At 46.7% G+C, this 27,011-nt stretch overlaps 11 protein-coding genes across 11 annotated transcripts; 5 read left to right on the top strand and 6 right to left on the bottom strand.

The window, feature by feature from the left end:
* Positions 1 to 4,211: 4,211 nt before the first annotated feature.
* On the top strand, positions 4,212 to 5,798 carry EYB26_006104 (uncharacterized protein; the record flags this gene model as incomplete). Its single annotated transcript, XM_054265380.1, has 1 exon — positions 4,212 to 5,798. One exon carries the CDS (start codon positions 4,212 to 4,214, stop codon positions 5,796 to 5,798), a length of 1,587 nt encoding a protein of 528 aa, XP_054121355.1.
* Positions 5,799 to 6,262: 464 nt separating this feature from the next.
* Positions 6,263 to 7,888, top strand: EYB26_006103 (uncharacterized protein; the record flags this gene model as incomplete). Its single annotated transcript, XM_054265379.1, has 1 exon — positions 6,263 to 7,888. One exon carries the CDS (start codon positions 6,263 to 6,265, stop codon positions 7,886 to 7,888), a length of 1,626 nt encoding a protein of 541 aa, XP_054121354.1.
* Positions 7,889 to 8,222: 334 nt separating this feature from the next.
* EYB26_006102 (uncharacterized protein) lies at positions 8,223 to 9,129 on the top strand (the record flags this gene model as incomplete). Its single annotated transcript, XM_054265378.1, has 3 exons — positions 8,223 to 8,276; positions 8,443 to 8,546; positions 8,616 to 9,129. 3 exons carry the CDS (start codon positions 8,223 to 8,225, stop codon positions 9,127 to 9,129), a joined length of 672 nt encoding a protein of 223 aa, XP_054121353.1.
* Positions 9,130 to 9,388: 259 nt separating this feature from the next.
* Positions 9,389 to 10,539, bottom strand: EYB26_006101 (uncharacterized protein; the record flags this gene model as incomplete). The annotated part of the gene is made up of 2 exons (XM_054265377.1): positions 9,389 to 10,298; positions 10,376 to 10,539. 2 exons carry the CDS (start codon positions 10,537 to 10,539, stop codon positions 9,389 to 9,391), a joined length of 1,074 nt encoding a protein of 357 aa, XP_054121352.1.
* A 382-nt stretch (positions 10,540 to 10,921) lies between these two features.
* Positions 10,922 to 12,406, top strand: EYB26_006100 (uncharacterized protein; the record flags this gene model as incomplete). The annotated part of the gene is made up of 1 exon (XM_054265376.1): positions 10,922 to 12,406. The coding sequence occupies one exon, from the start codon at positions 10,922 to 10,924 to the stop codon at positions 12,404 to 12,406; it is 1,485 nt and encodes a 494-aa protein (XP_054121351.1).
* A 265-nt stretch (positions 12,407 to 12,671) lies between these two features.
* Positions 12,672 to 14,078, bottom strand: EYB26_006099 (uncharacterized protein; the record flags this gene model as incomplete). Its single annotated transcript, XM_054265375.1, has 4 exons — positions 12,672 to 13,124; positions 13,313 to 13,328; positions 13,381 to 13,491; positions 13,564 to 14,078. 4 exons carry the CDS (start codon positions 14,076 to 14,078, stop codon positions 12,672 to 12,674), a joined length of 1,095 nt encoding a protein of 364 aa, XP_054121350.1.
* Positions 14,079 to 14,681: 603 nt separating this feature from the next.
* EYB26_006098 (uncharacterized protein) lies at positions 14,682 to 15,884 on the bottom strand (the record flags this gene model as incomplete). Its single annotated transcript, XM_054265374.1, has 4 exons — positions 14,682 to 14,768; positions 14,824 to 15,614; positions 15,671 to 15,768; positions 15,823 to 15,884. 4 exons carry the CDS (start codon positions 15,882 to 15,884, stop codon positions 14,682 to 14,684), a joined length of 1,038 nt encoding a protein of 345 aa, XP_054121349.1.
* A 252-nt stretch (positions 15,885 to 16,136) lies between these two features.
* Positions 16,137 to 17,089, bottom strand: EYB26_006097 (uncharacterized protein; the record flags this gene model as incomplete). The annotated part of the gene is made up of 2 exons (XM_054265373.1): positions 16,137 to 16,735; positions 16,801 to 17,089. 2 exons carry the CDS (start codon positions 17,087 to 17,089, stop codon positions 16,137 to 16,139), a joined length of 888 nt encoding a protein of 295 aa, XP_054121348.1.
* Positions 17,090 to 18,050: 961 nt separating this feature from the next.
* On the top strand, positions 18,051 to 19,625 carry EYB26_006096 (uncharacterized protein; the record flags this gene model as incomplete). The annotated part of the gene is made up of 2 exons (XM_054265372.1): positions 18,051 to 18,175; positions 18,233 to 19,625. 2 exons carry the CDS (start codon positions 18,051 to 18,053, stop codon positions 19,623 to 19,625), a joined length of 1,518 nt encoding a protein of 505 aa, XP_054121347.1.
* Positions 19,626 to 20,320: 695 nt separating this feature from the next.
* Positions 20,321 to 23,056, bottom strand: EYB26_006095 (uncharacterized protein; the record flags this gene model as incomplete). The annotated part of the gene is made up of 1 exon (XM_054265371.1): positions 20,321 to 23,056. The coding sequence occupies one exon, from the start codon at positions 23,054 to 23,056 to the stop codon at positions 20,321 to 20,323; it is 2,736 nt and encodes a 911-aa protein (XP_054121346.1).
* An 862-nt stretch (positions 23,057 to 23,918) lies between these two features.
* Positions 23,919 to 26,385, bottom strand: EYB26_006094 (uncharacterized protein; the record flags this gene model as incomplete). Its single annotated transcript, XM_054265370.1, has 3 exons — positions 23,919 to 25,313; positions 25,376 to 26,018; positions 26,081 to 26,385. 3 exons carry the CDS (start codon positions 26,383 to 26,385, stop codon positions 23,919 to 23,921), a joined length of 2,343 nt encoding a protein of 780 aa, XP_054121345.1.
* Between the last annotated feature and the right edge of the window lie 626 nt (positions 26,386 to 27,011).

Genomic DNA, 27,011 nt, shown 5'->3' with positions numbered 1-27,011 from the left:
TTTATCATGCAGTACGACGGCCAATTATGCTTGTCGAATCTCACTGATTCATTACAACAAGGTAACTAGTTAGTTACATATAACTATACACCGCACTACATATATATTAGGAACAGATAATCCTTCTGGATATCTGCATCGAAATGCAATGCTATGGCTCTGTGCAGCCGTGTTTGCATTAGTCTAGAGAAAGAGCCTTGATTACCTGCATAATCTAATGGATGATAGAACTAATATCTTTGCATTCAATACATTTTATTGGGCAGTGGTGTTATTTGCAGGCTGTGATGATTCTTGATACCCAATATTCATCATGAGGATCGATGCGTGTGCTCTGCAGTCAACATTGAAATTGATTTGCATACTTTCAGTATTTTGCCAAAGTTTGCCCACGGTTTTTGCATTGCCTCATCACACAATCATTCATTGACGGTGATTTTCGAGACACCCAAATACTGCGTTGGCGGCTCAGCTGTTAAAAATGTCGCATTTCAAATTAGACCAGAAATCCCGTTTAAATACGGCAAATCTTTGTCTTTCAGGCTTCCAGTGTCATTTATCGCCATGGTAGCTGGTGCTGCCGGTGTGACAACACATTATTGATTACTTCGAGGTTGACACCGGGGAGAATAGAATTCCTTCATCACATTATATCATTGTTTTGCGTGTAACTTGGGGGACCCCCCGAGTTGCCCGAACACAAACCACACCGCCTCAAACAGCTAGTTCCGTATTCAGTCACAAACAGGATACGTACAAATAAAGCCCAAGGGAAAGCAAATCAGAAACGAGGAATCACCCGATCTGTGGCTGTGTATCTGTACGTTCAACGTGTCGGCAGGAAACACATGGCAAAGCATCCCTGCTTGCTTTTTGAAAGGAAAAGCCGAATACCGGAAGAACCCCGTGATCTTCTTTTGATCCGATTCAGATCACGAGTCATTGTCAGATGACATATTTAGTAACTAAGTTATGCAGGATTCGTTACTGGTGTTGAAAGCTGTGCTACTGTGTTCCTATCAATCCGAATGGGCGGCCTCCGGAGCTTGATGACCTGTTTGACAAGGTCGCCGATGGTAAAGAAATAATCTCATCTTTCTTTCAAGAACCACAGCCATTAGGCACTCATTGCAGCAGAGGATGTAGAAACAGAAGCTAATCAAGTACCAGTTTCAATTGATATGCACAATGGGAAAAAACACATGATCGAACACATTATCCATGCATTACACGCAGGCTGCAGCATGAATCTCGGTTTAATAGATACCATTATATTACCGATGGCCGTTGCGTCAGCCCTTATCTAACTACGTATCCGACTGCTCCGTGCAAGCTCTCCATCTGCCGATCTGTTTTTAACCATCGGCGATATATTCCGGTACTTGTACGGGGTACGAGTACACCGACACTTTGGTTACATGTCAACGGTTTCTTGGCGTTTCATATTGACGAGTCATTAGCATCATAGCATGTAGGGATAAATGAGAACGTGCTTCGAAAGGAAGGTTTTGAATGGTGATCCTTCTGAACTTAATGATATCCACGAATAGCACAACTATTCCCATCTTAAGAGCGTGTTCAAGATATTACTGAATTGAGTAATTGATACTCGAAGCATCCCAATTGGCCGATTTGGTAGGGCATACTACGTAGATGGGATACGAAGCTAGTCTCAACGAGGAATCTGATACTGGGCGTGTGTATATGTGTGTGTGTGTGTGTTTGTGTGTGGGTTAGTGTACTACGTAGTACATACAAACGATACGTACGATAACCCAGGGCTGAAAGCCTATTTGCCCGGGGAATCGTCACCCTATAACCCGGGCACACTTTGCCCGTAGCCTCAATCAACTTGGCATTAGATTCTTGCCAGTTGTTGAGTATGGCTTTGCCGATTGCGTGATTAAAAAGCTATCGACATTGGATGGGTGAAGCAATGGCTATATTGGGCATGCATGTTTTTGCAATCATCCATCTGATCTACTTTGGCATCTGCATCTGCATGGCGATTGAATATGCGCTTGTTACGACAGGTCATACCATACTCTGAGTAGTACTACGTAGTACGTAGCGCGTATTCCTGTTACCTAGTCCCCTCTGTCCCTGCGTATGTTTGAACATTAAGAATAGATGGGCTGTATTTATCTGTAACGTACTAAGATAAGTGGCAGAGCCGTAACCATGGAACACAACACGCCGGTACGGCAGGGCCGGAATGCTTCCGGAAGTGGGGCTGTTTCCAGTTTCGAGCTCAACCAAGCCTGACTACACACGATTAACCCGGAATTTTATCTTCTGGTGATTACAATTTTTGTTGATGATGATGTCCTTGTCCTTGTCTACGTCGCTACCAAGGCAAAACAATCACTCAGAATATCTATTTGCCACTTCAGGAAATCATTCAAACCGTGTCGAACGGTCTGCTAAACGGCACTAGCGCTGCTTAAACTTTTAGAGCCCGCCAGTGTAGAGTCTGTACCTGACAGGGGTTGGATTTCAGACGAAGCCTGAAAGCAAGAAAATAGAACTTTCTTTGATGCAATCGTACAGCGTACGTATCGATATCGCCACTCGGCTTGCAAGGATTCTTCGGTAGTTGATTAAACTTTTCATTTAGCGCTAAGCGTTGTCGTGGTGTAGAGTACAGTACGGATTCGTCAAGTACTGTAGACTTATCTTATACCTATCTATCCATGTCGGTGGTTTCCCTGTTTGTTTGCCAGCTGAGAGCTATATTGCTGGTTATAATGAACGTGAGCTGATGAATCAATGTCCTTCACATGTGACTTGCAATTCTGAATACGAACACGTATATACGTATATACCTACCTAGGCAAGTACCGGCGTCTGTAGCCAAACCCAATTCAAAGAATCAAAAGACAAGAAAAAAACCGAGCCGCGTCGCGCCCCTGCCGAGCCCAGATCCGATCAAGTTATATTAAACTAAAATAATTCACCTTCCAAAAAATTGGATTTCTGGCGTCCCACTGGAGCCCACCAAGTCCACTCAAGTCCACTAAGCCCACTGCTTTAGCCCATTCCATCATTCTGGTTTGGCGTTTCGTTAGTTTCGCTTCCAATTGGCCAATACCAATAGAAATTTCGCCGATGGTAAAGAGCTCGTTTATGATCCATCGAATTATCACAATTCCAGTTACTCTTGTCTCTCAAGAGTCATGTGGGCACCCACTTGTTGGTAGTATCTCCGTAGAGCGTTATTGAATGGTGGAGCTTGCAGACTTGATTCTAGAAAGTAGAGATGGTGTACGGAGGAGAAGCGGACTTTTTTACGCAGAGGCTAGAAATCGGTTTGCCCCTTTCCACCTCGACGACAACATTTCTAGAGGACTTGACTTTCTTCTGAGCGGGTCTATGACATCAACGGTGCATTCCAGACTTCGATCGTGTGTTTCGTTTTTGGCCTTCGCGGCGGTGTGTCAGGTCTGTCGGATTGTCTCAGACAGTTTTCTTGGATGTCTGAAACGAGCAATTACTTTAAAATCTAGGCTACTAACTTACCAAGTGTGGGATTTATATCATGATTGGTCGGATCCTTTAATTGCTTTTTCCCTGAAATATTGAGAATGAGAAACCCTCTTCAGTTTAAGTTAGTTGAGATAGAAGCATCAGCACAAATTTCACTAATGTGTGTTCGACACAATCAATCACCCGAAGTACCCCCAGCGCCAAAGTGTGCAGTTTTAATCTAGTACAACCAAACTCTTCTTTGCAAATAACCTCGACCATTAAGTATTCGTCTAAAGAGGTCGTCGAGATCGAGATGGAATTGTGACCTGTATGAATGCAAGGTTGCGAGCGAGTGGGGGGCGCTAAACTATGGAAATATTTTTCCTTGTCTTAGTAAAATGAACTCTGAATTTGGTTGAAATCAGAGATGTACTTAAATCCGGCAAAACAAAAAATATATGATGCGCAAATGAAAAGGTCTCAGAAGAATAATACGTATGTACAAAGTAGAAGCTCAGATGCCGCTGGGATTGCCTGGTTGAGATGGAAATTAATCACGTGATGATAAGGCCTCGGTCACGTGGATATAAAGCTGCCAAGATTAATATTTGCGACGATTTGGTTTGTCATAAAGATATTGCAGCATCAAGTATGCAACACAATCAATCTTGACTAGCTACAATGACCTAGTCACATATATTCTCATTTAAAACAGCTGCACGATGTCGAAAACTACCAACACCATGCTGCCCTTCCTCTATCCTTTTCTGAACGCAACCGCCTGCACGAAGCATACAACATTCAAGGCAACAGCGAACATCCTGCGAACCCGCCGTCGATGGCACTCAACATCAAACAACCGCATAGTAACTACGCAAACATCCGAAGACGAAACGGGTCCAGATCTCTCCCATCTTAATCCTCCGCCATCCGACTACTCACGATTCATCTTCCAGGACAAATGCACTGCGAAAGTGGTTACTGGTTCCGGAGGCAATGGTTGTGTGGCTTTCCTTCGAGAAAAGTACATTGAAGAAGGTCCCCCCAACGGTGGCGATGGAGGCAGCGGTGGAAGTATATATATACAAGCTGTTGACGGCTTGACAAGTCTGCACAAGCTCGCGCGACAAGGCACCATCCGAGCTGGAAACGGAAAAAATGGACAAGGAAAGAGTAGAGGCGGCAAACGAGGCCACGATGTGCTGATACAGGTCCCGGTCGGAACTGTCGTTCGCGAAGTGTCCAGATATGATCCCATTGAAGAGGCAGAACACGAATACAGAACTTTGAAGGGTACTTTGTCTAGGGAAGAGCAAGCGATGGGAATGTATGTCGCGCAACGCGACCGTTTCGTTCTCTATCCCGGCTCGCTTCCTTCTGATTTTTTGACCACGACTTTCCCAACACTCGGTCCCCCACGAAGGTCTAACCTTGCTGCACTGGAGCCCCCGGCCCCTATTCATCTGGACTTGTCGCAGCCTATGGAACAACCGAAGCTTCTGGCTGCAGGCGCGGTTGGCGGGTTCGGCAATCCTCATTTTATAGCGCGCAGTATGGGACGACCTAAATTCGCAACGAAAGGAGAAGGAGGCATGACTCTACATCTGGAATTTGAGCTCAAATTGCTGGCCGACGTCGGTTTAGTGGGGTTCCCTAATGCAGGGAAAAGCACTTTGCTTCGTTCGTTGACGAATAGTCGTACGAGAATCGGGAACTGGGAGTTTACCACTTTATCCCCAAACATCGGCACGGTAGTCTTGGACGATTTTAAAGGAAGACCAAAGGTTGAATCGTTGAACAAGAAGAGTCCTCGCACAAACTTCACAATAGCTGATATCCCCGGTTTGGTTGAGGACGCGCATCTGGATAGAGGTCTTGGATTGGGTTTCCTACGACATATCGAGCGCGCTGGTATTCTTGGCTTCGTTGTTGATCTCAGTTCTGCCGATCCGGTCAAAACGCTACAGAAGCTCTGGCACGAATTGGGCGAGTACGACAAGTTGCGTAATGCTGAAATAGAGTCGGAATCTGCCAAGAAGAGATGGATGCCCATGAATCCTCAGGACCCTCTTCCAGCATTGGTCTTGCCACCTATTTACAGGAAGCCATGGTTCGTTGTCGCTACCAAAGCTGATTTACCAGACACCAAGGAAAACTTTGCTGCTCTTCAAGACTACCTATCACAGATTCAGCAAGGGCTTGCTGAGCATCCTAGCGGACACAAAGACGCGTTTCGAGAACGTCTCGTGGCTGTTCCAGTGAGTGCCATCAAGGCTGAGGGTGTCAGTGGGATTCCAAATCTTGTGATGACTTTTCTTGAAGGTCAGTGAGCAGTTTAATTTCTGCATGTATATTAGTCCTGTAACAACAATATATAAATATGAATAGACTTTTGCATTCTCCTGCTATTCATAATCCACAATCAATCAACCCCTTTTCAATAAAATTGTAATAAATACAATTTGCAGTGGACTAATACATCTTATTGTCCGTTGAATGTTCATATTGTTGAATGACGTTCACGCTAGACGGGTACCTAAATCCCGTATAGGTACTTGAGGCAGAAGCTCATACTAATTTCTCTTTCTCCCTACACCACTCGACACATTGTTCACATCCATGTTTTTTAATTTAATAAATCGCTTTACTCAAACAATTTTCTGAGTTAGAAATATTTGGGTTGGATCAGATGTAGAACTCTCTTCTATTTCATTTCTATCTACCTCTCACATTATTACAGGTGAACTGTAAGGGGGATTTTCGACACCTTTCACCAACAACCAAATTGACACCCATGGAGAATCTCACGACCGACATACTGTCTACTATTGACAATCCTCAGCCTGATGATCCTATCTTAGAATGTTTTGAGCTCGACAGGGAGAAGCTTCAATCTTCTCTTCGAGATGACCCAGAAAGTGCTCTGGCCCTGGCAGACACGAAATTACATGTTTTCCCATTCAAGGATGTCAAATTGTCCTGGCGTCGTCTTTACACAGATGCAAGTATCGTTCTGGCAGTGCATTTGATTAAGAAGAATATCCTTTCTGAACATCAGAATGGCCGTCATGATGATAGCTCATCTTGGCTTGCATCTGTGATCCGCTACCTAGACATGGCACTCATCATGGCTGGTGCACCCTGGCGAGAGGAGATGATTGACTCGTTATTCTCAGCCTTAAAGGACTGGCGACAAACAAATCAGAAAGCATCAAAACAGTCGCCAACATCTATTGAAGAAGACGAGGACGAACCCGCTACAAAGAGACGAAAATTGACTGTTCCCTTATTCCCACCAGGGTCAGCTCCATTACCTGAACTGACAAAACCGATTCCTCGCATCTCAGCACCTTCTTTCTACGCGATGGAAAACCACATACAAGAGGTGCGTACACCACTTGTCATTACTGATGCGGTCAGTCATTGGCCGGCGCTAAGTGAAAGGCCCTGGTCATCCAAGGACTACTGGTATGAGCAGATGCTGGAAGGAAAGCGACTTGTTCCAGTTGAGGTGGGACGTTCTTATACTGATGAGGGGTGGGGACAGCGAATTATGCCTTTCTCTGAGTTTGTCAATACTTTTCTTTGGAGACTCAACGATGGGACGAAGACAGCAACGAGCGATGCAAATGCAACTCAAGAGGATGAAGATCAGACTGGGTACATGGCACAACATGATCTACTGACACAAATCCCAGCTTTGCGAAAGGATATCAGTGTGCCAGACTTTTGCTATATTGATCCTCCAGCGGCCGAACCTGGGACGCCTGTATACCTGAAGAAGATGCATGAAAGGGAGGCAGAGATTGCCAAAAATAAGGCCGATACTGAAATGGATGATTGCTCTGAAGAGAAGACAGTTCCAGAGGGGAAGGCATCACAGGGTTTCTTGTCGAAACAAAACCATGCAGGTAATTCGTCGAATGACGAAGCAGAGATAGGCGTTGCCTCCGACCCAATCATCAATACCTGGATTGGCCCATCATGGACGATATCTCCGTTACATCACGATCCCTACCATAACATTCTCGTGCAAGTTGTTGGTGCCAAATACATCCGATTATACTCGCCACATACTCCAGCGTCACAGATATACCCACGGGGAATGGAGATGGTCAATTCTAAAGATGATACACCCAAACCACCAGGCCAGCAAGACAAGATTGATACAGATCCAAATCCAACTACAGAAAAGAGCCAGCTCATCGACATGTCGAATACATCTCAGATTGATCTGGCGGCTATTGAACTGTCGCCCGCTGAATCCGAGCTTTGGGAGTCTACATGGCCTGGCTTTGCAGAGGCAGATTATGTCGAGACGGTTTTGAAGGAAGGTGAATGTTTGTACATTCCTGTTGGCTGGTGGCACTATGTCCGTGGGCTTAGAGCAGGTATCAGCGTCAGTTTTTGGTGGGGTTAGCTTTGGAAAAATGCTTGAATGGGTTTCTTGAAAGGTAAACGAATTCGTATCTAGGGGCTTCTTGCGAATGAAGAGCGATTCCAAAATAATCGCAGAGTAGAGTGGTAACTACGTAGTTAACCTAAGTTGAGTTATTTGTACATATGAGTCAGATAGTTAACTAGATATTATCTATCCATCGATGACCTGATTCGGTGGCGGAAAGCTTATCGTGCTCACCCAGCGATAAGTTCAAAAATATACTTCCGCAACCCAACCCATACAAACATTCATCCTCGTCTATAACTAACCTACTATCCATTCTTTATCTACTATACAAGTATATTTATCCAACATGGCCAAGAAACCAGCTGGTGAAAACTCCAAAAAGGCTGCTGGCAACGCCAGGGTAAGTAGTATTCGAGCATCTTCCCCTCCCCACGAATATTTTTAGTTCCCCGCAATCGACCATGACAAACCCCTCGACCTCAAGAAGAACACAGCTATTCCATACCATGGATTTATTTATTTATTTTTTTTTTGAAAGGCTCATAACTAATCGATTTACCAAATAGAAAGCAGAAGCCGCTGCCCAAAAGCAGGCTGTCGTAGACGCCAAACGCTCCGCTGATGAAGATGCCGAATGGTCCAAGGGATCCAAGGGTGGAAACGCGAAGAAGTAAGTCTATCCTCTACTCTCAGAGATCTGGAACGGGTTGATCTCTAACGTATTTGGTTCTTCATATAGAGAATCAGCCGAAGCCAAAAAAGCCGAAGCAGCCCGTAAAAAAGCCGAGCGCGATGCCATGCTAGCCGCCGAAGAAGCCTCGCAACCCTCCAAAGCCAAAGGCGCAGGCGCCAAAACCGCACAGAAGAAGTCCCGAGGTCTCGATCTTTCTCAGCTTGACGACTTGACACCTTCGAGCCGAAAAGCAGCTACTTTGAATGCGTCCGGTATCGAGAACGCGCTCGATGCGCTCGAACTCACCGAATCAGGTAACAACACCAAGATCGACCGACACCCCGAGAGAAGGTTCAAGGCTGCCTATGCCGCGTTTGAGGCTAGACGGTTACCGGAGATTGAGGCTGAGCATCCGGGACTGCGGAAACAGCAGCGGGTGGAGCTTTGCAGGAAGGAGTTTGAGAAGAGTGAAGAGAATCCGTTTAATAAGGTCAATGTTGCTCATGATGCTACTCGCGAGGAGGTTGCGGCGGTTAGGGATGCGGAGAGGAAGAAGATTGAGGCTAGATTGGGGAAGTGAGTGATTACTCAAAGCCTGGTACTTCATGAGAGTTTGTCCCCTTACAAGCAGGGAGACATACATGCTCATGAGATTTTGAAATGTGAATGTGTTCGCCTTCGTATAGAGAGCTTCACTGATAAGACTGATGGAAAATTTGATGTTGGATGCTGAATAATGACATGCAAACCCGCAAATAAATGATATACAGAAGAATGAAATAAAAACCTCCTTATCAACGGAACCAACGCCTTCTGTATGTTCAAGTAACGAAAACTGTCTATTGCTTCATAAAAGCCCTGACATCCCAAACGTATAGACTCTCATCCCAACCAACTGTGGCACACCAGCCCTCAGCACCAAACAAGCACCAATCAACACCAGTCACAAACTCGGTATGTTGGGTCATACAACCCAACTCCTCCCCTAGAATAGGAGTAGTAGGCCCCATACGCATCGGGTCCGCATCTGCCTGCGCATCACCACGATCATTCCATACTCTGCAAGTCATATCGTAGCTGGCTGTGAGAAGAAGACTGGAAAGATGTGGAGACCATGCCAATTTGCGCACTGCATAACCGTGACCCGGCATAACGGCCATCGGACCATGATGTGGTGCTCGAATATCGAATGTGCGAACTACACGATCGACACCGGCGGCAGCAAGAACAGAAGAGCGATATTTATTCCAGTCGTGTGTCAGACATTCTGATGGAGGAGTAGCGCCGGCGGCCTGCGGCGGCATACCAACCTGGCCTGGTGCTGAAGCAGCGCCGCCATGTATCGGAATTTGCATGGTCAAATGATTCGACGCGGAGGCCGGGGTACGAAGATCAAAAATACGAATATGTGAATCTGATGTCACGCACGACAAAATATCCGGGGAATGAGGCGAAAACGCGGCCGAATACGTGCAACTATGCGTCGGCAGGGTAAGAAGCGATTGCGGTCGTTGAGGCGACCATACTTTGACTGTGCCATCCCAACTACTCGAGCAAAAGTTTTCTTTGGCGACGAGGTTCCAATGGACGGAGAACACCTCTCGGTTGTGTTCCTTCCATGCTTGTACGGGGAAGTCGTTTACGGAGCTGTCGAACAATTTGATGCTACCGTCTCCGGAGGCTATGAGGCATTGATTCTCGTGGACTTCGGACCAGGCGACGTCGTAGAGAGCGTCTTGTGTGGTATAACTGGAAAAGCATCAATATTTGGTCTATTGCGGAGCCGCGGGGTAGGCCCGCGCGGGGGAAGGGAGAGTTGAACTCACATTTTTGCAGGTACAATGCCATTTGGAGTTAATTCAAGGATATAGAGACGACCATTTCCAACCAGGCCAAAATTCGCTGATGCACTGACGGCTAGTCGATTGTCGTAGAAGGGGGAGTACTTGACGGCAGACCCATTGAAGCGCTCGGTGCGGTAATGAAGCATGATGTTGGCCAAGCTGAACTTTTAGAGATTGTCAAGTTGGATTGGGACATTTGACAACGTTCGGGGAGAACTGGCAAGCTGAGACTATCACGTCATAATGGGATGAGCTCGAGTCTGGAGACACAGTAGCAATGAGCTTGAAGACTGCGAATCTTGTAGGCGACTGTCCTTGATACGTAGGGCAGTTGAATGTGATGCCGACCCGCAGCCATTGCTTACACCGAGGTAAGCCGGGCGGTGAGATCCTCGTTGATTCTGCCTTCCAAGCTGTGGTTACGTAATCATTATTACTAAGCAGGGCTCTACTAGGCACCAATTGTCCATCAACTTGCAATGATTTCAAGATTTCAATACAACAAATATATTCAGCTAATTCTACATAATGACTGAAAAGCTACCACGCAAACGCCGAAAACTCTTCTTCGAGTCTTATGCTGACTATGATGCTAAAAAGAAGGGCCTTGAGCGCGGGGTGGTCAAGCCTGAATATCAGGCAGTGGTCCAGCTTAAACAGGATGATGAAGCGCGATATGATGATGAGCCAACGGATGTAAAGCTTGCCCGGCTGATTTCTCTATTCCCTGATATAGACGAAGTCGTCCTACTAGATGTCCTGGTCTCGTACGAAGGCTGCGTCGAAGCGGCATCGGCTTGTCTAGAGGCCAGACGTGATTCAAAGCGAGACGAGGCATCTTCTCTACGCTCAAATAACTCTCTGAACCCTACACCTGGCATACAGACATCTATCCTATCTACATTCCAATCAACGACCTCAAGCCCCGCCACAGCATCATCAGGCTGGTCAAAACCACTAACAAAACGAGGCAAAATACTTCATCTATACTCCCCCGATGACATCTCCAAACACACCCCATGCTCCATAATCCATAACTTCCTACCCGCAGAAGAAGCAAACGGCCTCTTAACTGAATTGCTGGAAGAAGCCAAAATATTCCAACCCGACATATTCCAGCTCTTCGACAAAACAGTCCAGAGTCCACACTCAAGCAAACTCTACGTCTCTACGGATTACGACCTAAGACAACAAACAGAACAGTACGTCTATAACGGGGTATATCAAAAAGACGTCCGCAAAATCTCGCCGAGAATGCAAGCTGTATCTGAGAAAGTGCAAAAGGCTGTTAATGAACATGTTCAGCAACGGATTCAGACACATTATCCAGATGGCAAAAAATTAAGATATCAGTCGCCAAAGGAATGGATACCGAATGCGGCGTTTGTGAATTGTTATGATGGGCCGCAGGAGAGTGTGGGATACCATTCTGACCAGCTGACGTATTTGGGGCCCAGGGCTATTATAGGCAGTTTGAGTTTAGGGGTTGCCAGGGAGTTTCGTGTTAGAAAAGTTGTTGCGCGAGACAATAACCCTAGCGAAGATGACAATACCCAAAGACAACATCAAGACGCAGAAACTTCCAAGAAACCCCGTTTGCCAGATATAATATCTGACGCCCAAGGCCAAATCTCAATCCATCTCCCCCACAACTCCCTCCTCGTAATGCACGCCGAAATGCAAGAAGAATGGAAACATTCCATCCCATCGGTATCCACCATCTCTCCACATCCAATAGCCGGCAATAAACGAATCAATATAACATATCGATGGTATCGTGAATCCCTCCATCCTCGCAATACTCCAAGGTGTCGATGTAATGTGCCTACGATATTACGGTGTGTGCAACGCAAGCAGGAGTCGAGAGGGAGGTATATGTGGATGTGTTATGCGGGTTATTCGCCGGGGAGTAAAGGGTGTTCTTTTTTTCAGTGGGCAGAATTTGATGATGATGGAGAGCCTCTGTGGGAAAAGATGGGAATGAAGAGACCTCATCCAACAACCCATGACTAGTTATAATACAGTTATGAGGATGGTATTTGGGTAAAAAAGGTCTTTATTGCATGCCAACCATTATATATACAACATCTTTATTGACTGATTGAGTCTGACCGAATGAGTACAATCATCGACCTGCCAGTCTAGGAAACAAGCATATCCAAACGTCTACTATGTCTACTTTCAAAGAATAGACAGTGTTTCAACACATGAGCACACCTCTTGGCAGAAGCGATGTACACCAAACCCCAAATCAATCCACCAACGCCATAGTCCGTTTTCATTCAGGCACAATGGAGCAGGACTTGACCATCTTCAATGAGCACCCTGGTTGTAGCGAGTGATTGAATCGTAGTGTTGCCACAAGAATACTCTCTCCACGATCAAAATCTAGACCAGCGATGTCACGACAACGCAGCATGGACTTGATCTCACGTTCAAGTCTATTTGAGTCCTGCTCCCCCGACATGTTGACGCGAACTAGAAGCTTCCATACCTCTCCGGGACGTAACGAAGCAATGGAAGTTCTACCACACACCTGGATTTCGTATCCAGAAGCAAGTGCAAATCTGACGTTGAGATCCGTGATATTTCCCGAAGAAAAGCCGGATCGAATATGGCAGAGAGCTTTCTCAACCTTGTGCTGGAAATCAAAGGAGGAACTTTGACCGAGATCCAGCCCAGAATAGATATGCCAGCCCGGACGTGGAGTAGGGCCGAACTCGTAATGATCCTCTAGAGTGACCGTTGTCAGTCCCACGGCGGCATTGAATGTAGTGTTTAGCGCAATATCACAATTTGCGGATACAAGAAAAACATGAGGTTGCGAAGGACTGTTTGAACCAAACAGTTGAAATGAATTGTCAACAGCAACCCCTAAAAGCTCATCATCCCGAAAAGCGCCATAGTAGTTACTCTGACCATCTCTCTATCCGATCTGAAAATATGTCAGTACGGGTTGGAAAAGAAAATTGAAAAGGCCGACTTACGTCATGTTCAGCAGAATCACAGTAGTAATGGCCAAACTATATGGGATGTATTGTACACTTTCCAGACTCACGTCGACAGTGATGGTGATATGGGCATAAACTTCAGCTTTCCTGAAGTCACTTAGAGAATCATCCACATGCATATCCATATTCACAATAGATAATGGAGGAGCAAAGTCATACTTCAGCGATGAATGAAGAGTATCTTCGATTTGGATAGAGCGTACATTGTTCGGTAATCGTTTCGATATTTCGCGGGCAGAAGGTTTTATAAGTTTCTTGTCCAAGGCATGAAGGAATTGAGACATCCTGCCCTGTGTCTGTGATTCGTTCCTGATTGCTTTCTGACCTTGGCGTTGGTCTTCATCTTTGAGAGTTGAACTTGTCGAATGCAATATTCCGGTGGGTTTCTTTGGGTGAGCTGCATCGGGACCTCCTTTTTTGCTCGGCCGTCCATGAGACTTGGAAGTATTACTGCGACGGATCTTTGGCACATCGAGATTCGGCCACTCGGTAAGTTGTGGAGGACTGTTGGATGCCAACACAGTTGATTCACCGGATGATATTCGAGTTGATACCCGTGCTGATGTACTCCTGCCGAATATAATTAGAGGTTTCTGTGGCCGCTCGTTTCCTAGCTTCACTGCAGGCAGACTTTTCCGCTTCTTGACCGATAGGGGTGCCGGGCGAAGATCCATCGTAGCCCAAGAATTGATAATGTATATAATGTCAAAGCAAGAGATACAAGCTGATAGTGTCGACTACACGTGCTCTCGACCCTGAACTGGCTTCTGGAACTCGAGTTCAAACTCGGTGGTATCGGTAGCCTTTGTCGACACCGAGACCCTCGGGGTGTCGGTATTGTTAGATTTATTGCTCGGATCAGTCCTGATACGGTTCCAGATTGTACAGCAACGCCGGCGATGATTGCGGTTTCGATTGGTTCTCCTGTGACTCTCCCAGAGCAACACGCAAGCGACGGCGGTTGCAACCACAAACAAAAGGAGCAAAATAGGTACTAGGATCAAGGCCAGAGTAAAGAAAGTTTTTTTCACCTTGCCCGATTTCATGGACATTTCGTTCGAGAGCGAAGTCGATGCGGTAGTTAAAGGATAGCCTTGATATTATACGAAGGAGAAACTGTGACAGTTGAGAGATTGGGCCAGAAGAAGATTTGGACAGTTATAAATGTGCAGAGGCGCCAACAAGGAAGGCACCGACGGCGTAGCGGGCAGAAGCAAGAACACAACAAAATGGGGTATAAGCTTTAGACAACGACAAGAACAAGAAAACATGATCAATTACTCGCTACCTTTCTCTTTCAATCCCGTGAGCATCTTTTCTTTGACGTTATCCAACACCGAAGAATCTAGATTCAAAAATCGTATCTGATACCATCATTAGTCGTCATGATCTCACCAAGAATTGCTTAGATTAACTTACAGACTCCATTTCCATTCGAGGAGTACTGGCAAACAACGCAGCGTCAGATTGACTTGCTTGTATCCCACTCTGAACTCTCTTTGCCCACACGCCTTCCCAGTTCCATTCGCCGGGTAGACGGGCTTGAGACATTCCTCTTTTATTAGGTGTTCCGGGGCCAGTGGTGCCATAGGTTCGGCGATGTGCTTTCCAAGCATGCCACGCGCCCGGATTCCCGGCAGCATCAAGCGGGAGGGAATCGAGCACAGTCTCGTCGTCGAACGTTGAGCGGATATAGTCCAGCAGTGTCACCACATGAACCGTGTTGTCTCTATTCTCATAGGGACTAGTTGTAGGCACTTTCGAGATGCGCGGATTGTTTTCTTGTTTCGAGGTCGTTTCTTCGCCGGTGGGATCAGCTTCTCCCACTTTGATCGAGTTTCCCGGTGCAGGAGAGCTGCTCCCGGCGTCGAGATCATTTTGCTCAGCTACCTCTTGATCCGTGACGGTAGGTGGTATGCTCCCTCCGCTTACATTTCGAGATCCGGTCCTTGAATTGGCTGCAGTTCGCTGAGCTCGGCCAAACCAATGAGGAAAGCCATGTCGTAAGCTGAACGCCCCGGGAGACAGTCGCTCCTCATCGGTCGCGCTGACGGGCGCTTCATTTGACGAGCCTGTCGTGAATGTATATGTTGTCAAAGGGACGATTAGTGGATGGAATATGTCAGTCGTGAATGTGATGAGTGGTGGTAACTCGGGATAGGTGGGAGGAAATTTGATATTGAAACGGAGAATCGCCGAGGCATAGGGACCTAAAGTTGACTGTCAGACAACAAAGAAAAGCTGGGGGATTGAACGGAAGCCGTACCTTTCCGAATAAATATAACTCCAGACCAGTAAGTGGGATCTGTCGGATTGGCGATGCTCACGTAGACTCCATCAGGCGGTGCATGGTTTAAACTCCGACTGTATAGATTGTTAGCTTCCTTGTCGATAAACAATACTCAATCGAAAACATACAATTCCAACAACAATTGTTGTTTCCGCAGGGAAGGTATATTCGGTAATCTTAAAGACGACATATTGAGAATCTCTTGAGTGTGTAGCTCGAGTTCGATCTCACTCTGACTGTTGACAGGGGAATATTGAACACAAGGGCCAATCAAACACGCTCTGGGCATTTGTCTAAGCAGGGCCCACTTAATAAACACATTCTCCGGGGCTCTCCATTGTTTACAAGTTCCTTTCTATCCCAATTTCGCAATACAATCTCATTCAAAGCAACTCTAGCGTGTCATTAATATCATCATCTATCGTTATTCATAAAATTTCTTCTACGAAGGCTTCGGCTGTACTACGTTGGCCGCCCGATGACTCGCTCCCAAGACAACGAGCCCCTCATTGACTCCATCGTACACACCACCAGCAACAGACTCAATCGTCCAGGCTGTTAGCGTACATAACCCACTGAAGACCCTTCCTTCGCCCAATGTTGTCAGCGTCGAGCCGATATTACTAGCGCCTTTACCTACGCCATCGGCTGTTTCTAGAGCGGCCACGAGAACTCTCTCAGTGACACGGTACTTCCGTTCATATGTATATAAGGAATTCAACAACACCTTTGCGTACGGGAGTAGGAGTTGCACGAAAATAAATCCGTACACAATCAACGTGGCGATTACGCGATGCAAATACGACGGTGAATTCGAGGCGACGGGACGATTTTGCGAAGACGAGCCGGAAGCATAACCTGTATTGGCCTTCAAAGGACCCGGAAGTCGATCGTGAATTAAACGAGTTTCATCATCGGTCAAATCCGAGGGAAGCGCTTCTAACAGGTAACCCACACCATCGATGAAGAGACTTCGGATGAGATGAGTGTCCGAATTTGGTTGTTGGGCCTCGAAACCGGCATTTCGAAGCAAGGAGAATGCTATAAACAATCACAATCGTCAACGGTGGGCGCAATATGCGTTTATCGGGGCAAGGTGACTATACCAGGTACCACTCTATTCCATCTAAGACCCGAGCTACTTTCGTAAGCGGTCAAATTAGATGGCCTGTCTGGGTCAGGGGTTGAAGTGCCGGAGGTATTGGGCCAGACGGATACTGTCGAGCCTTTACTGCCTGTAGAAGTCGGGGGCGATGAAGCCAAGTCAAGCTCTGGAGTATAGGTAAGTCCCTGGCTGGGGTATTGGGTCGAATCGACTCCGTCCAGCGGAGCTAGAAAAGCCGACTGAAAGTTGTTCAAGCGATCCAGGCGCTGTCGAAGGGCCGCAGGCAGCATGGTAGACGGCGCAACCTTTGCTATAAAGCGTAGAGTAGTAGTACTAGCGTATAAGTTTTCGATACAGACAAATATTTCAGCGTTGAAGAATTGAAACAAAATTGAAGTTTTTCCGGACAATTTAGGAATGAAGGAATTATCACATGTCAATTCCGGTAACCCCACCAATCCAATCAGCGCTTCAGGATGTGATCTTGGGTATTCTAACAATAGCAAGCATGTACGTCACTTCAAGATGAGACGAGATAATCTAGAACTTAGACACTATGAATGCATCGACAGTGTCCGAAATAATCGATGCCCTTATCTTCCGAATCCGTTCAGCCAGACACCGTACCGGTACAGGATAAGCCTGCGGCTACTACAATGGCATTCTCCAACACCAGGGATTAACTAATCATCATCCATCTGTCTGTTAACCACATCAACATGACATGATAAGAGGATGGATCAGATCGATTTGGCCATTTCTGATACTTCTTCTGGAAAGCAGGCTAGGCCCGAGAAGGCAATAAAAGCCCCTCGACCCGTTGGAGATCGTATCGCCAATACCTTCCCGATGCGGCCCTATCAGCTCCCTCCCCGCTGCCAGACTGCCTCACCTTCCAATGAAATCACCCTCCACCGCGCCTTATCACTAGAATTTTTCTGGTGTGGATTGGGGGGTTTGAGCTACGTTCTTCTAAATGTTTCTCACTGCTCGTGAACCTGTGACAGCAATCGCATAATCGCATAATCGCATAGCGACGTACTGATTCTTCATATGCGGGGTTGTCTTCGTTCCGATTGGAGCTCTGTTCGAGCAGTCTTTGCTATAAGAGGAGCTGCATACTGCCATCTTCCACATACACCATTGTTTACTCCTCCTCCTCTTATTTCACTCAAATACTCTCGTGCTTTCTCCTTTTCTGCACGCCGACCATTCTCCAGTCCAACTACTACAAGCTCTCATCCCTTCACAATGTCGGATCTCTCAGTGGAGATCACTGCTCCCAATGGCTTTAAGTACACCCAGCCTACAGGTCTCTTCATCAACAATGAGTTTGTCAAGGGTAGCGGTGGAACAATCACCTCTATTGACCCAGCGTGAGTACTTCCCTATCTTGCTTTCAAAGAACAGCTCGCTCATTTGACGACATCCAGAACCGAATCGGAGATCGCCACAGTCCAAGCAGCCAGCCCCGAAGATGTCGATCGCGCAGTCCGAGCTGCTCACGCCGCCCTCAAGGCCCCCTCCTGGAAGAAACTCGCAGCCACAGACCGGGGTCGCCTGATGGCCCGTCTAGCTGATCTAGTTGAGGAGAAGAGGGAGACTCTAGCCACAATTGAGGCATGGGATAACGGTAAACCATACGCAGTTGCCCTAAACGAGGACTTGGGCGAGGTCGCCCTCACTTTGCGTTACTACAGCGGCTGGGCCGATAAGACATATGGACAAACCATCAACACTACCCCCGAGAAATTCGCATACACTCTGCGCCAACCCATTGGTGTCGTCGGTCAGATTATCCCATGGAACTACCCACTTGCAATGGCAGCCTGGAAGCTGGGGCCTGCTCTTGCTTGCGGTAACACCATCGTTCTGAAGCCCGCTGAACAGACTCCATTGAGTATTCTGGTTCTGGCAGAATGTATCAAGGAAGCTGGCTTCCCACCCGGTGTTGTCAACGTCGTCAACGGATTCGGTCGCGAAGCCGGTGCCGCTTTGGTCGAGCATCCCCTCGTTGACAAGGTCGCCTTTACCGGCTCAACCGTCACTGGCCGACAGATCATGAAGATGGCGTCCGCGTCGTTGAAGAATATCACTCTCGAAACTGGCGGTAAATCACCACTCCTCGTATTCAGTGACTGCGACCTCGAACAAGCAGTCAAATGGTCACATGCAGGCATCATGTCGAACCAGGGCCAGATCTGCACAGCGACATCTCGTATCTTCGTCCAAAAGGAGATTTACGACACATTCATTGAGAAATACAAGGAAGCCGTCAAGAGTACGTCCAAGGTCGGCAATCAATGGGACGAGTCTACCTTCCAAGGCCCTCAGGTTACTCGTGCCCAATACGAGCGTATCCTAAGCTACATCGACATTGGTAAATCCGAAGGCGCCACAGTCCTCACTGGCGGAGGCCCCTACCGCGAAGAAGGTTCAAGCACCGACTTCAGCAAAGGATTCTTCATTGCACCCACCGTATTCACTAATGTCAACGACTCCATGCGCATCTGCAAGGAAGAAATTTTCGGACCGGTGGTCGTAATCGCCTCCTTTGAGACCGAAGAGGAAGTCATCGCTCGCGCAAACGATACGACCTATGGTCTCGGCGCATCGGTCTTCACACGCGATATCCAGCGCGGCCACCGTGTCGCGGCTGAGATTGAGTCTGGTATGGTTTGGATTAATAGTTCCCAGGACAGTGACCCTCGTGTGCCCTTCGGTGGTGTTAAGCAATCCGGCCTTGGTCGCGAGTTGGGTGAAGCTGGTCTTGAGGCTTATTCACAAATCAAGGCTGTGCATGTTAACATGGGGACTGTTCTATAATTGAATTTGCAGAGGTCGAGCCTTGGTTTCTTATTGATTATTAATGGTTCTCATCTAACTTAATTGTCTCATCTAATTGACTAGTTAACTATATATCCTACCAATTCAAGTGATCAAGTTGAACTCCCCTTTTTTTTAACCAGTTATACTAGCCTAATGAAGATCCATTTCATAATAACTAATTTCACCAGTTGATAGTCATTTGCCAATGAACATGTTAGGTTGATGGTCAAAGCACATGAAAATAAATAAATAAATAGGTTACCCAAATGCGGAAACATTGATCTGTTGTTGTCACCACGCCCTATGGCTGACAGGCGACCATCTAGACCACCCAGACACCCGTTTTTTTTTACCTAGAAACGATTATGAAGCGGGTTGGTGTCATCCGTAGGGCGCAGTTACTGACTTTCTGACTCTGTGGTTTTCTGGCGCACTGGTATTTGGGTATATTAGACGAATTTCGTCCTTCTTGAATAATTTCGTAGTTAGTTGGTTAGGTATACTCGATATGAAGGATTTAATTGATCAATTTTGGTCAAGTATATACATCTCTCCTTTTTATTTGGGTCCTCTTCCATTCAATCTTGCCATTGATCTTTTATCGTTACCGAAATATGTGCAAATAACTAACAAATCACAACGCGGGAATTGAGATGAACCATAACCAGGAACCAAAAACAGGCGCATCAAAATCAACTATATCCCGGCTGCGATGAAAACGATGGCTCAAAATATGAGTGCATATCCGCAGCAGCGGTGGTAGTGGGAATGGATATTGGCTGAGTCTCGGCCGTTGTCATCGTCGAGGGATCAAAGGACTGTGGAGTCTTAGCTGCAACAGTACGCATAATTTCAGACTGGGAAGTGAGTCCTTCCATGCCGAACATGGATGTATCGATGTCCATGTTATGAGATTCTGAACCATTTAATTGCTGCAATAGCTCTAGATCAAAATTCGACTGCGCCATGGGATCTGCAAAGGCAGCAGATCCGGCCCAGTCGGATGCTGATCGTTCACCCACGGAAAAATTGCTGCTCCATCCACTTGACAGACCAGGAATAACAGACGAAGAAGGGCCGGCAGAAGAAACTCCAATGCTGCCAGAAAAGCTTCCTGCAAGACTTCCAGGCATGCTGGCAGCAGCTGAGGGGAAACCGCTGCTCGAAATGAAAGCTGGGCTTTGCAGCCCGGATGCCGAAACTGCTGCGCTTCCGAGGCTGGCACCGCTGAACCATGAGTGACGTACATTTCCGGCAGCAAAGGTGTTTGTTTCTAGAGGAGGGTGTTGCATGCGACCTGCGAAAGGAGGCTGCATTTCGAGATCTTCTAGGTTGGTGTTTTCTAAGCCAGGAAGATCTTCCATACCGCAGTCTCGTTTAAGCACGCTCAGCCAGACAATATTGTCGGCGCATGTTTGGTTCCATAGGTCATTACTGCCGTATACGATCATACGAGCTTGATCTTGGATTTCTTTATCAGTTGGCGTGCTGCCATCCAGCAGTTGGCCCCCGATGTATGCTTTCAGCTCACTCTCGAGCCGCGTAAAGGATGTCTCATCCGTGGGTACTAGTAGGACCACCGACGAAGAGCCCGTAAAAGAATCGATGACCTTTTTCTGGCTCCCTGATCCAGGCACTCTGTCCTGATTGAGATTTGCTCGCTCGCTTGCAATGAGGTATGGAGGTATACCATTCTCAACGAGTCGCTGAACGTATGGCTCGAACCCCCAGTCACCTTTCCACTTTGACATGTCTGCCCCGTTCTTAAAATGCTGTGCTATATGATCCACACGCTCTTTCCAAGTTGTGAAGTTGGTATCGCATAAGCCACATCGTGACTTGATGTCGTTTGTTGTGCTTCGCCATTGATCCATCGACGAGTCATATTTGACATCATGCATCAATCGTAAATGCTGATTCAGATGATCCTTGCGATAAAATGTTCGTTCTTGAACTGTCTTTTCTTGGCATGTCAAGTAATTGTGAGATTCTAAATGGTCGTCGGTCGGGTTAGGGGCTCTACAAAAGGCACATGCTTTCTTCCCGTCGGAGATCGTTATAATTCCTCCGTGTGGTGCACAAGTCCATTTCTCGAGAGCCAAGTGCACTGACTTCTCATGACGTTGCCAGTCATATTTCGCGGGGAAAGAATCAATACAGAATGTACATTGAAAGATACGAGCTCCACGAACAGGCTGTCGGTCAAATGCCGGAACTGGTGGCATCTGCTTACGGCGCCGACGTCGTTCTTTTCGGTCTGCTGAATTTAACGAATGTTGAGAAGAGCGATGCGAGAATGCAGAGGCGAAAGAGTAGTCCGAAATCGATGATTTATTCTCCGTTTCGTAACTACTCACAGACGGTGCTTGAAACGACAAAGTAGAGTCATTGCTGGAGCCCGTCTTACGGGAAAAAGATCGACCATTTCCAGACATTGCAGGAGGATAGTAGGCCTGGTGCTGTTGCTGCTGCTGGGCATGAGACGGTGATGGGGGAGGAAGAGAGGCACTGGCCATGGCTCGGATAATGGCGCTGGTTGAGGCAGCTTCGTGTTCAGGTGGAGAGTGCTTCCATCGCTCCAAAGGTGTCATCAGCGCATATTCAAGAGTGGACGATGACGACGTTGATGTTGTCGATGATGCCGATGATGTACGCGTGGATCCTGGGATATCAAGGGCACCTGGAGTAGGCGAACTATCGCGTGTAGATGGCAAGACTTTGCCGCGACGACGAGCATTGGCAAGCCAATTGGCAATTTGACTTCTTTTGAGACCAGTACGTTCTTTCAGAGCATCTTTCTCTGCCTCGTTGGGGTAAGGATGTTGGTAGTGCTCTGAGAGCCAGTTCTTCAATATTCTAACGGCTTCACGAGAGAAACGGGCACCACTTTTGCGGCCACGAGATTCAAGATGATCGAATTTAGTTGATCCCACAGATTTCAAGGCTCGTCTTCCAGTAAGCCCGCCGGTAGATGTGACGTCGTCTTCGCCCACTGGATGCAGAGTGTGTAGAAACTTGCCCGGGGTTTTTGCGTGTGTAAAACTGCACTCTCGGTAGAGCGAGACACAACAGGTACAGCCGGCAGCTAATATGCCTCGTTGAATGAGGAAGCAATCGAATCCCATTTGCCGACAGAAATCACAGGGCAGCGGAGATCGAAACATAGGATATTGTGAGCCAGGGGTCGGCTCGGGAACATCTGGATAGTTAGCCCGGAGCTGGGGGTCCAGTCCCTGATCATGCAGGTTACCGACCTCACCATCAGCTGTCAGCCCCGAGACGGGATGCAGCTGAAAGTTCTTATCGAAAAACAACGACTCATAATTCTCAACGGCTTCTACTTCGTCGACTTCTTGGCAATCAGATGCAACATCATCCTGCACATTGTTCGAGGCGTAGGATGCCTCTTCAAAGTTGAAGTATTCCATTTGTATTTTATTGGCTTTCAGCAATCGAAGACTGCAAAAGGTGCTACCGGTCTTAGACCTGCACCGGTTAGACCGATTGGGCCGTTGGGATATTCAGCTGATGAGTAAGTAGTGTAGGGGCGACTCGTGGAAGCCGAATTGTACTCAACACGCTTTGGGCCAATAGCCAGCCAATATATACGCTAAGACAGGTAATCAGAAAGAAGGCCAGAGTGATGGGTTTTGACAATGATAGGAGATATATTGGAGGTGGGAAGAAAAAAGAAAGAGTAGTAGTTAAGTTTGATGGCAGATCGGATGAGTCAGTGAGCGGGCTTACGGTAGTTAGTTAGATTGTCCCGCCTGAGAGTTGGGTATTCTCAAACAATCAAGAACCAATTGCCGCGCCAGTCATTTAATTATATGACAGTAAACAAGAAGAGGAAGGACCAAGGATAAAGATGAGATATCAATTGACTTGATATTTCTTCCGGGAGAGAACCTGGGGAGAGAAGAAAAGAGTCATCCATCACGACTGCTCCTTCTCTTTTGGGATCAATCTTCTGACCCGCTAGCCCTAATTGGCCAATCAAACTTCACGCCCTTCAAATGACCGACTTTTCCCTATTTAGGGCTAGTCCGCCGGTTTTTTACATTCTTTTTACTTCTTCTGGCTTAGTGCAGTCATTATCTGCGTCGAGCTTAACCGCTTCAGTCTTAGTCCTGTTAGGGTTTGTAATCAGATTCGACAACTTTCCGACCTTCTCCCTTCTTACAATTTCAACACAGAACTGAGAATTGTGAGATATGTAGTCGAGTCGATTATAACCTTCTAGCTGAGGACACCTTACAAGGGCAGCGAATCAATTAACCCTCTGCGCTTTCAATTTCTCTGTAGGTCCACGATAACCCCCTCTCTCCAATACCACAGTGCAGCCCATGTTGCACCAGGTCCGACAAGAAGTTGTCCGGCTACAACGTTTAATGCACCAATTATACAATCCCGAGTTTTGATGTAGCCAAAGCAACGGAGATCCCAGATCGAGTAGATATTACTTATCAACCAGGTGGCGAATGCAATTTCCGGATCACTCCAAAAGAGATCTATTGCCTGATGTATCGTTTTGTGGTTGCTGTTCCAATAAGATTGGAATGCAACGGTTCTCAGCTCGTTATATGCAAACGCCAGAAGTGTGATGTGAACCATAGCCTGCAAGAAAAAAGCAAAAAGATATGCGGATTTCAAAGTCGGCACATCTTGAGCCTTATAGCATTCAAATTCAGACTGCTCTTGGTCCTTCGGCGTCTGGTATCTTGAGTTCCAAATCTGACCAAGATATGCAAAGAAAAATGCCAGACCGCCCACAAAAACTGGTGCAAATTTGTAGACGCGAGGTGCCCATGTGGCCCATTTCGCTATATCGAGAGTGCCTGAAAGAATAAGAGCTGTTGGCAATACATAACCCAGAATGAGTGCTGGTATTAAGGCGTGGGCGACACCTAGTTTGACAAATCGTCTTGTGGGCAGGGGAGTGGACCAAAAGACACTTAGGGCTGCGTATATTGGCGATATAAGTGCTATCCCTTTGAATCCGATTGCTAAAAGGAATAGACTGGGCAAAGCGAGGATGGTATTTCGAGTTCCGAGGCGGTATCCTTCGATAATGTAGATCAATATTGGTGAAATTAGGTTTGATAAGAAGTAGTAGTTTTGTAGGACCCGATTTTCCGGATTTGATTGCATGGATAGCGACAAAAAGCGGTTGTTTTGGGTGGCTAGACCGTCCGTCCTAGGCTTCTGAGACTGCGACAATTCATAGGCCATGAATGCAGAATACACCATCCACAACGTGAATACTATCTGTATCAGGCGCACCCTCTTCAGTGGTGAAGAAGGCAGCTCATCGGCGTATGGCAAAACTCGTGCCCGTTTCTTAACGGAAAGGTACTTCAATCTCGCACTATCGATAAACTGGTCACTAAACATATCTATGAGGCCATATGGCCCTTTAGAAGGCATGAGATACTCCCAGGTCAACTTCGATATGAGCGGCTTTTCATATGCTGTCAAGGACTGTTGTAGATGGGCATAAGCAACTATCTGCTCCGCACGCTCATACCGGGAAGCTTGTGCTTCTGTGAAGATGGCTGCGATATCCTTACTCGTCATTCCACTTAGACCTTCGGTCCGGCTATACTTCTTTTTTAGAAGTATATTGACAAAATCTGCGGCTGATTCAATTGCAGCATTACCACCTTGGCCCGATATGGGATTCAGCTAATGAGTTTTGATGTTAACTTAGTCTCGTACACTCCTAGCCCGACTGGACTTAAACGAACCTTATGAGCTGAGTCTCCCATCATGAATATCCTATCGAAGAACCATTTTTCATGCACATATTCATGCAGAGGTGTGAGTGTAGTGAACAACCTCTTAGCATATATCTGGCCGAATGTAACTGTCTTGGTGATCGGAGCATGCTTGTGTTTTTTGATAAACTCTGCTTCCATCTCTCGGATACATCGTGGTACATCCTTGCCATACTTGGTCTCCGGTAACCTCTCAAAAAAGAACCAGTATATCCGATTCCCCGGCCCAGATACAACCAATTGAGAGTATCCTTTTCCCACGGTGGTATATGTATGACCATGGATCCAACCAGCCACATTCTGAGCAATGCCAAAATTACAGATATAGTGGCATGATACAGGTTCTTGCTCGTCTGCTGCAAAGTACTCAGGAGCCTGCTCACTAGCAATCCGGTACATCTCTCGCCTCACAGCACTGTGCACTCCGTCTGCCCCGATAATTAGAGAGCCCCTAACGATCTGCCCATCTGTTGTAATGACCTCGACTCCGCTTTCAAGTAGCTCAACACGATCTACCTTTTTGTTCAGCAGAACGCAGTTCTTGTATCGCAACCGGTCATAGAGTACACGAAGGAACAACTGGCGATCGATGAATATAATCGGGTATCCGTGTCTAAATTTCAACAATCAGCATGAAGAAACACCCTAAACAGTACAAATAAATAGGATAGATACCGATACTCAAGATGGTGATTAAAACGCGATACATTCAGTAGACAATCACCATTCTCCTTATGGATGTGGTTTCCCCGTTTGTCCTTATAGTCTAACTCTGCGATTGGTTCATACAGATCAAGCTGGTCCAGGATTCGAGATCCGTGAGGCCCTATTCCGATACTAGCGCCTAGGGTTGGGTCAATCTCGCTGTGCGATTCTAATAGAAGGTAATCGATGTGGAACTTTTCCAGCATGTGGGCTAGGGCAAGACCAGCGATACCACCACCGGCAATTAGTACTTTGAAAGGTTTTTCTGTAGGCATATTTCAATATTCTAGGTTGCCGAAGCTATCTCGGTAGATTGATCTGTCCGTGACGTGGTGTAAAATTCTTGTGGCACAGGCACGAAAGAGATTTTCGAGAAAGTAGGGTTTCAAACACTTTATATTTGGCAACACACACCACCAAACCCCCTGTCGACTTTTGCATCTAAAACTTTATCATTGCGGTTTCATAACTGCATCCGGGCCAGGGCCAGGGTATGGGTGTGTATGTATCCAAAGTCTTAGTAATCTCGCTTCTTAAATCAGATTCATCCAGGTGGTACGCGTCGTGCATATAGGTCACATTCCATATCATATCTGTACGATCCCTGACAAATCAGCCTAACACAATTGGCGGATCTACCTTCTGCAGTTAAAACCGAAACACATGCAAACAGAGCTGAGAAAGCGATTAGCGGTGATATGTAGCATGCTTCCTGTCTCAAATGTTGCAGACTCATGCAGGGAATGAGGATAAGTACTTATTATGAGCAACGCTAACTCGACATATCCCAATAGCGAATCTTACTAAAGGTATTTTTTACTGAGTTACAGCATTGATAATGGGACAAATCGTACTTTCAAATACTCGTTAGAGGCTGAGGGTTTCAAACTCGGTGTGGTTC

This window comes from Talaromyces marneffei, chromosome 4, assembly GCF_009556855.1.
Source record: "Talaromyces marneffei chromosome 4, complete sequence".
Lineage (NCBI taxonomy): Eukaryota > Fungi > Ascomycota > Eurotiomycetes > Eurotiales > Trichocomaceae > Talaromyces > Talaromyces marneffei.
The sequence above is the reverse complement of the archived record's forward strand: the minus strand, read 5'-3'. Positions and strand labels throughout refer to the sequence as shown.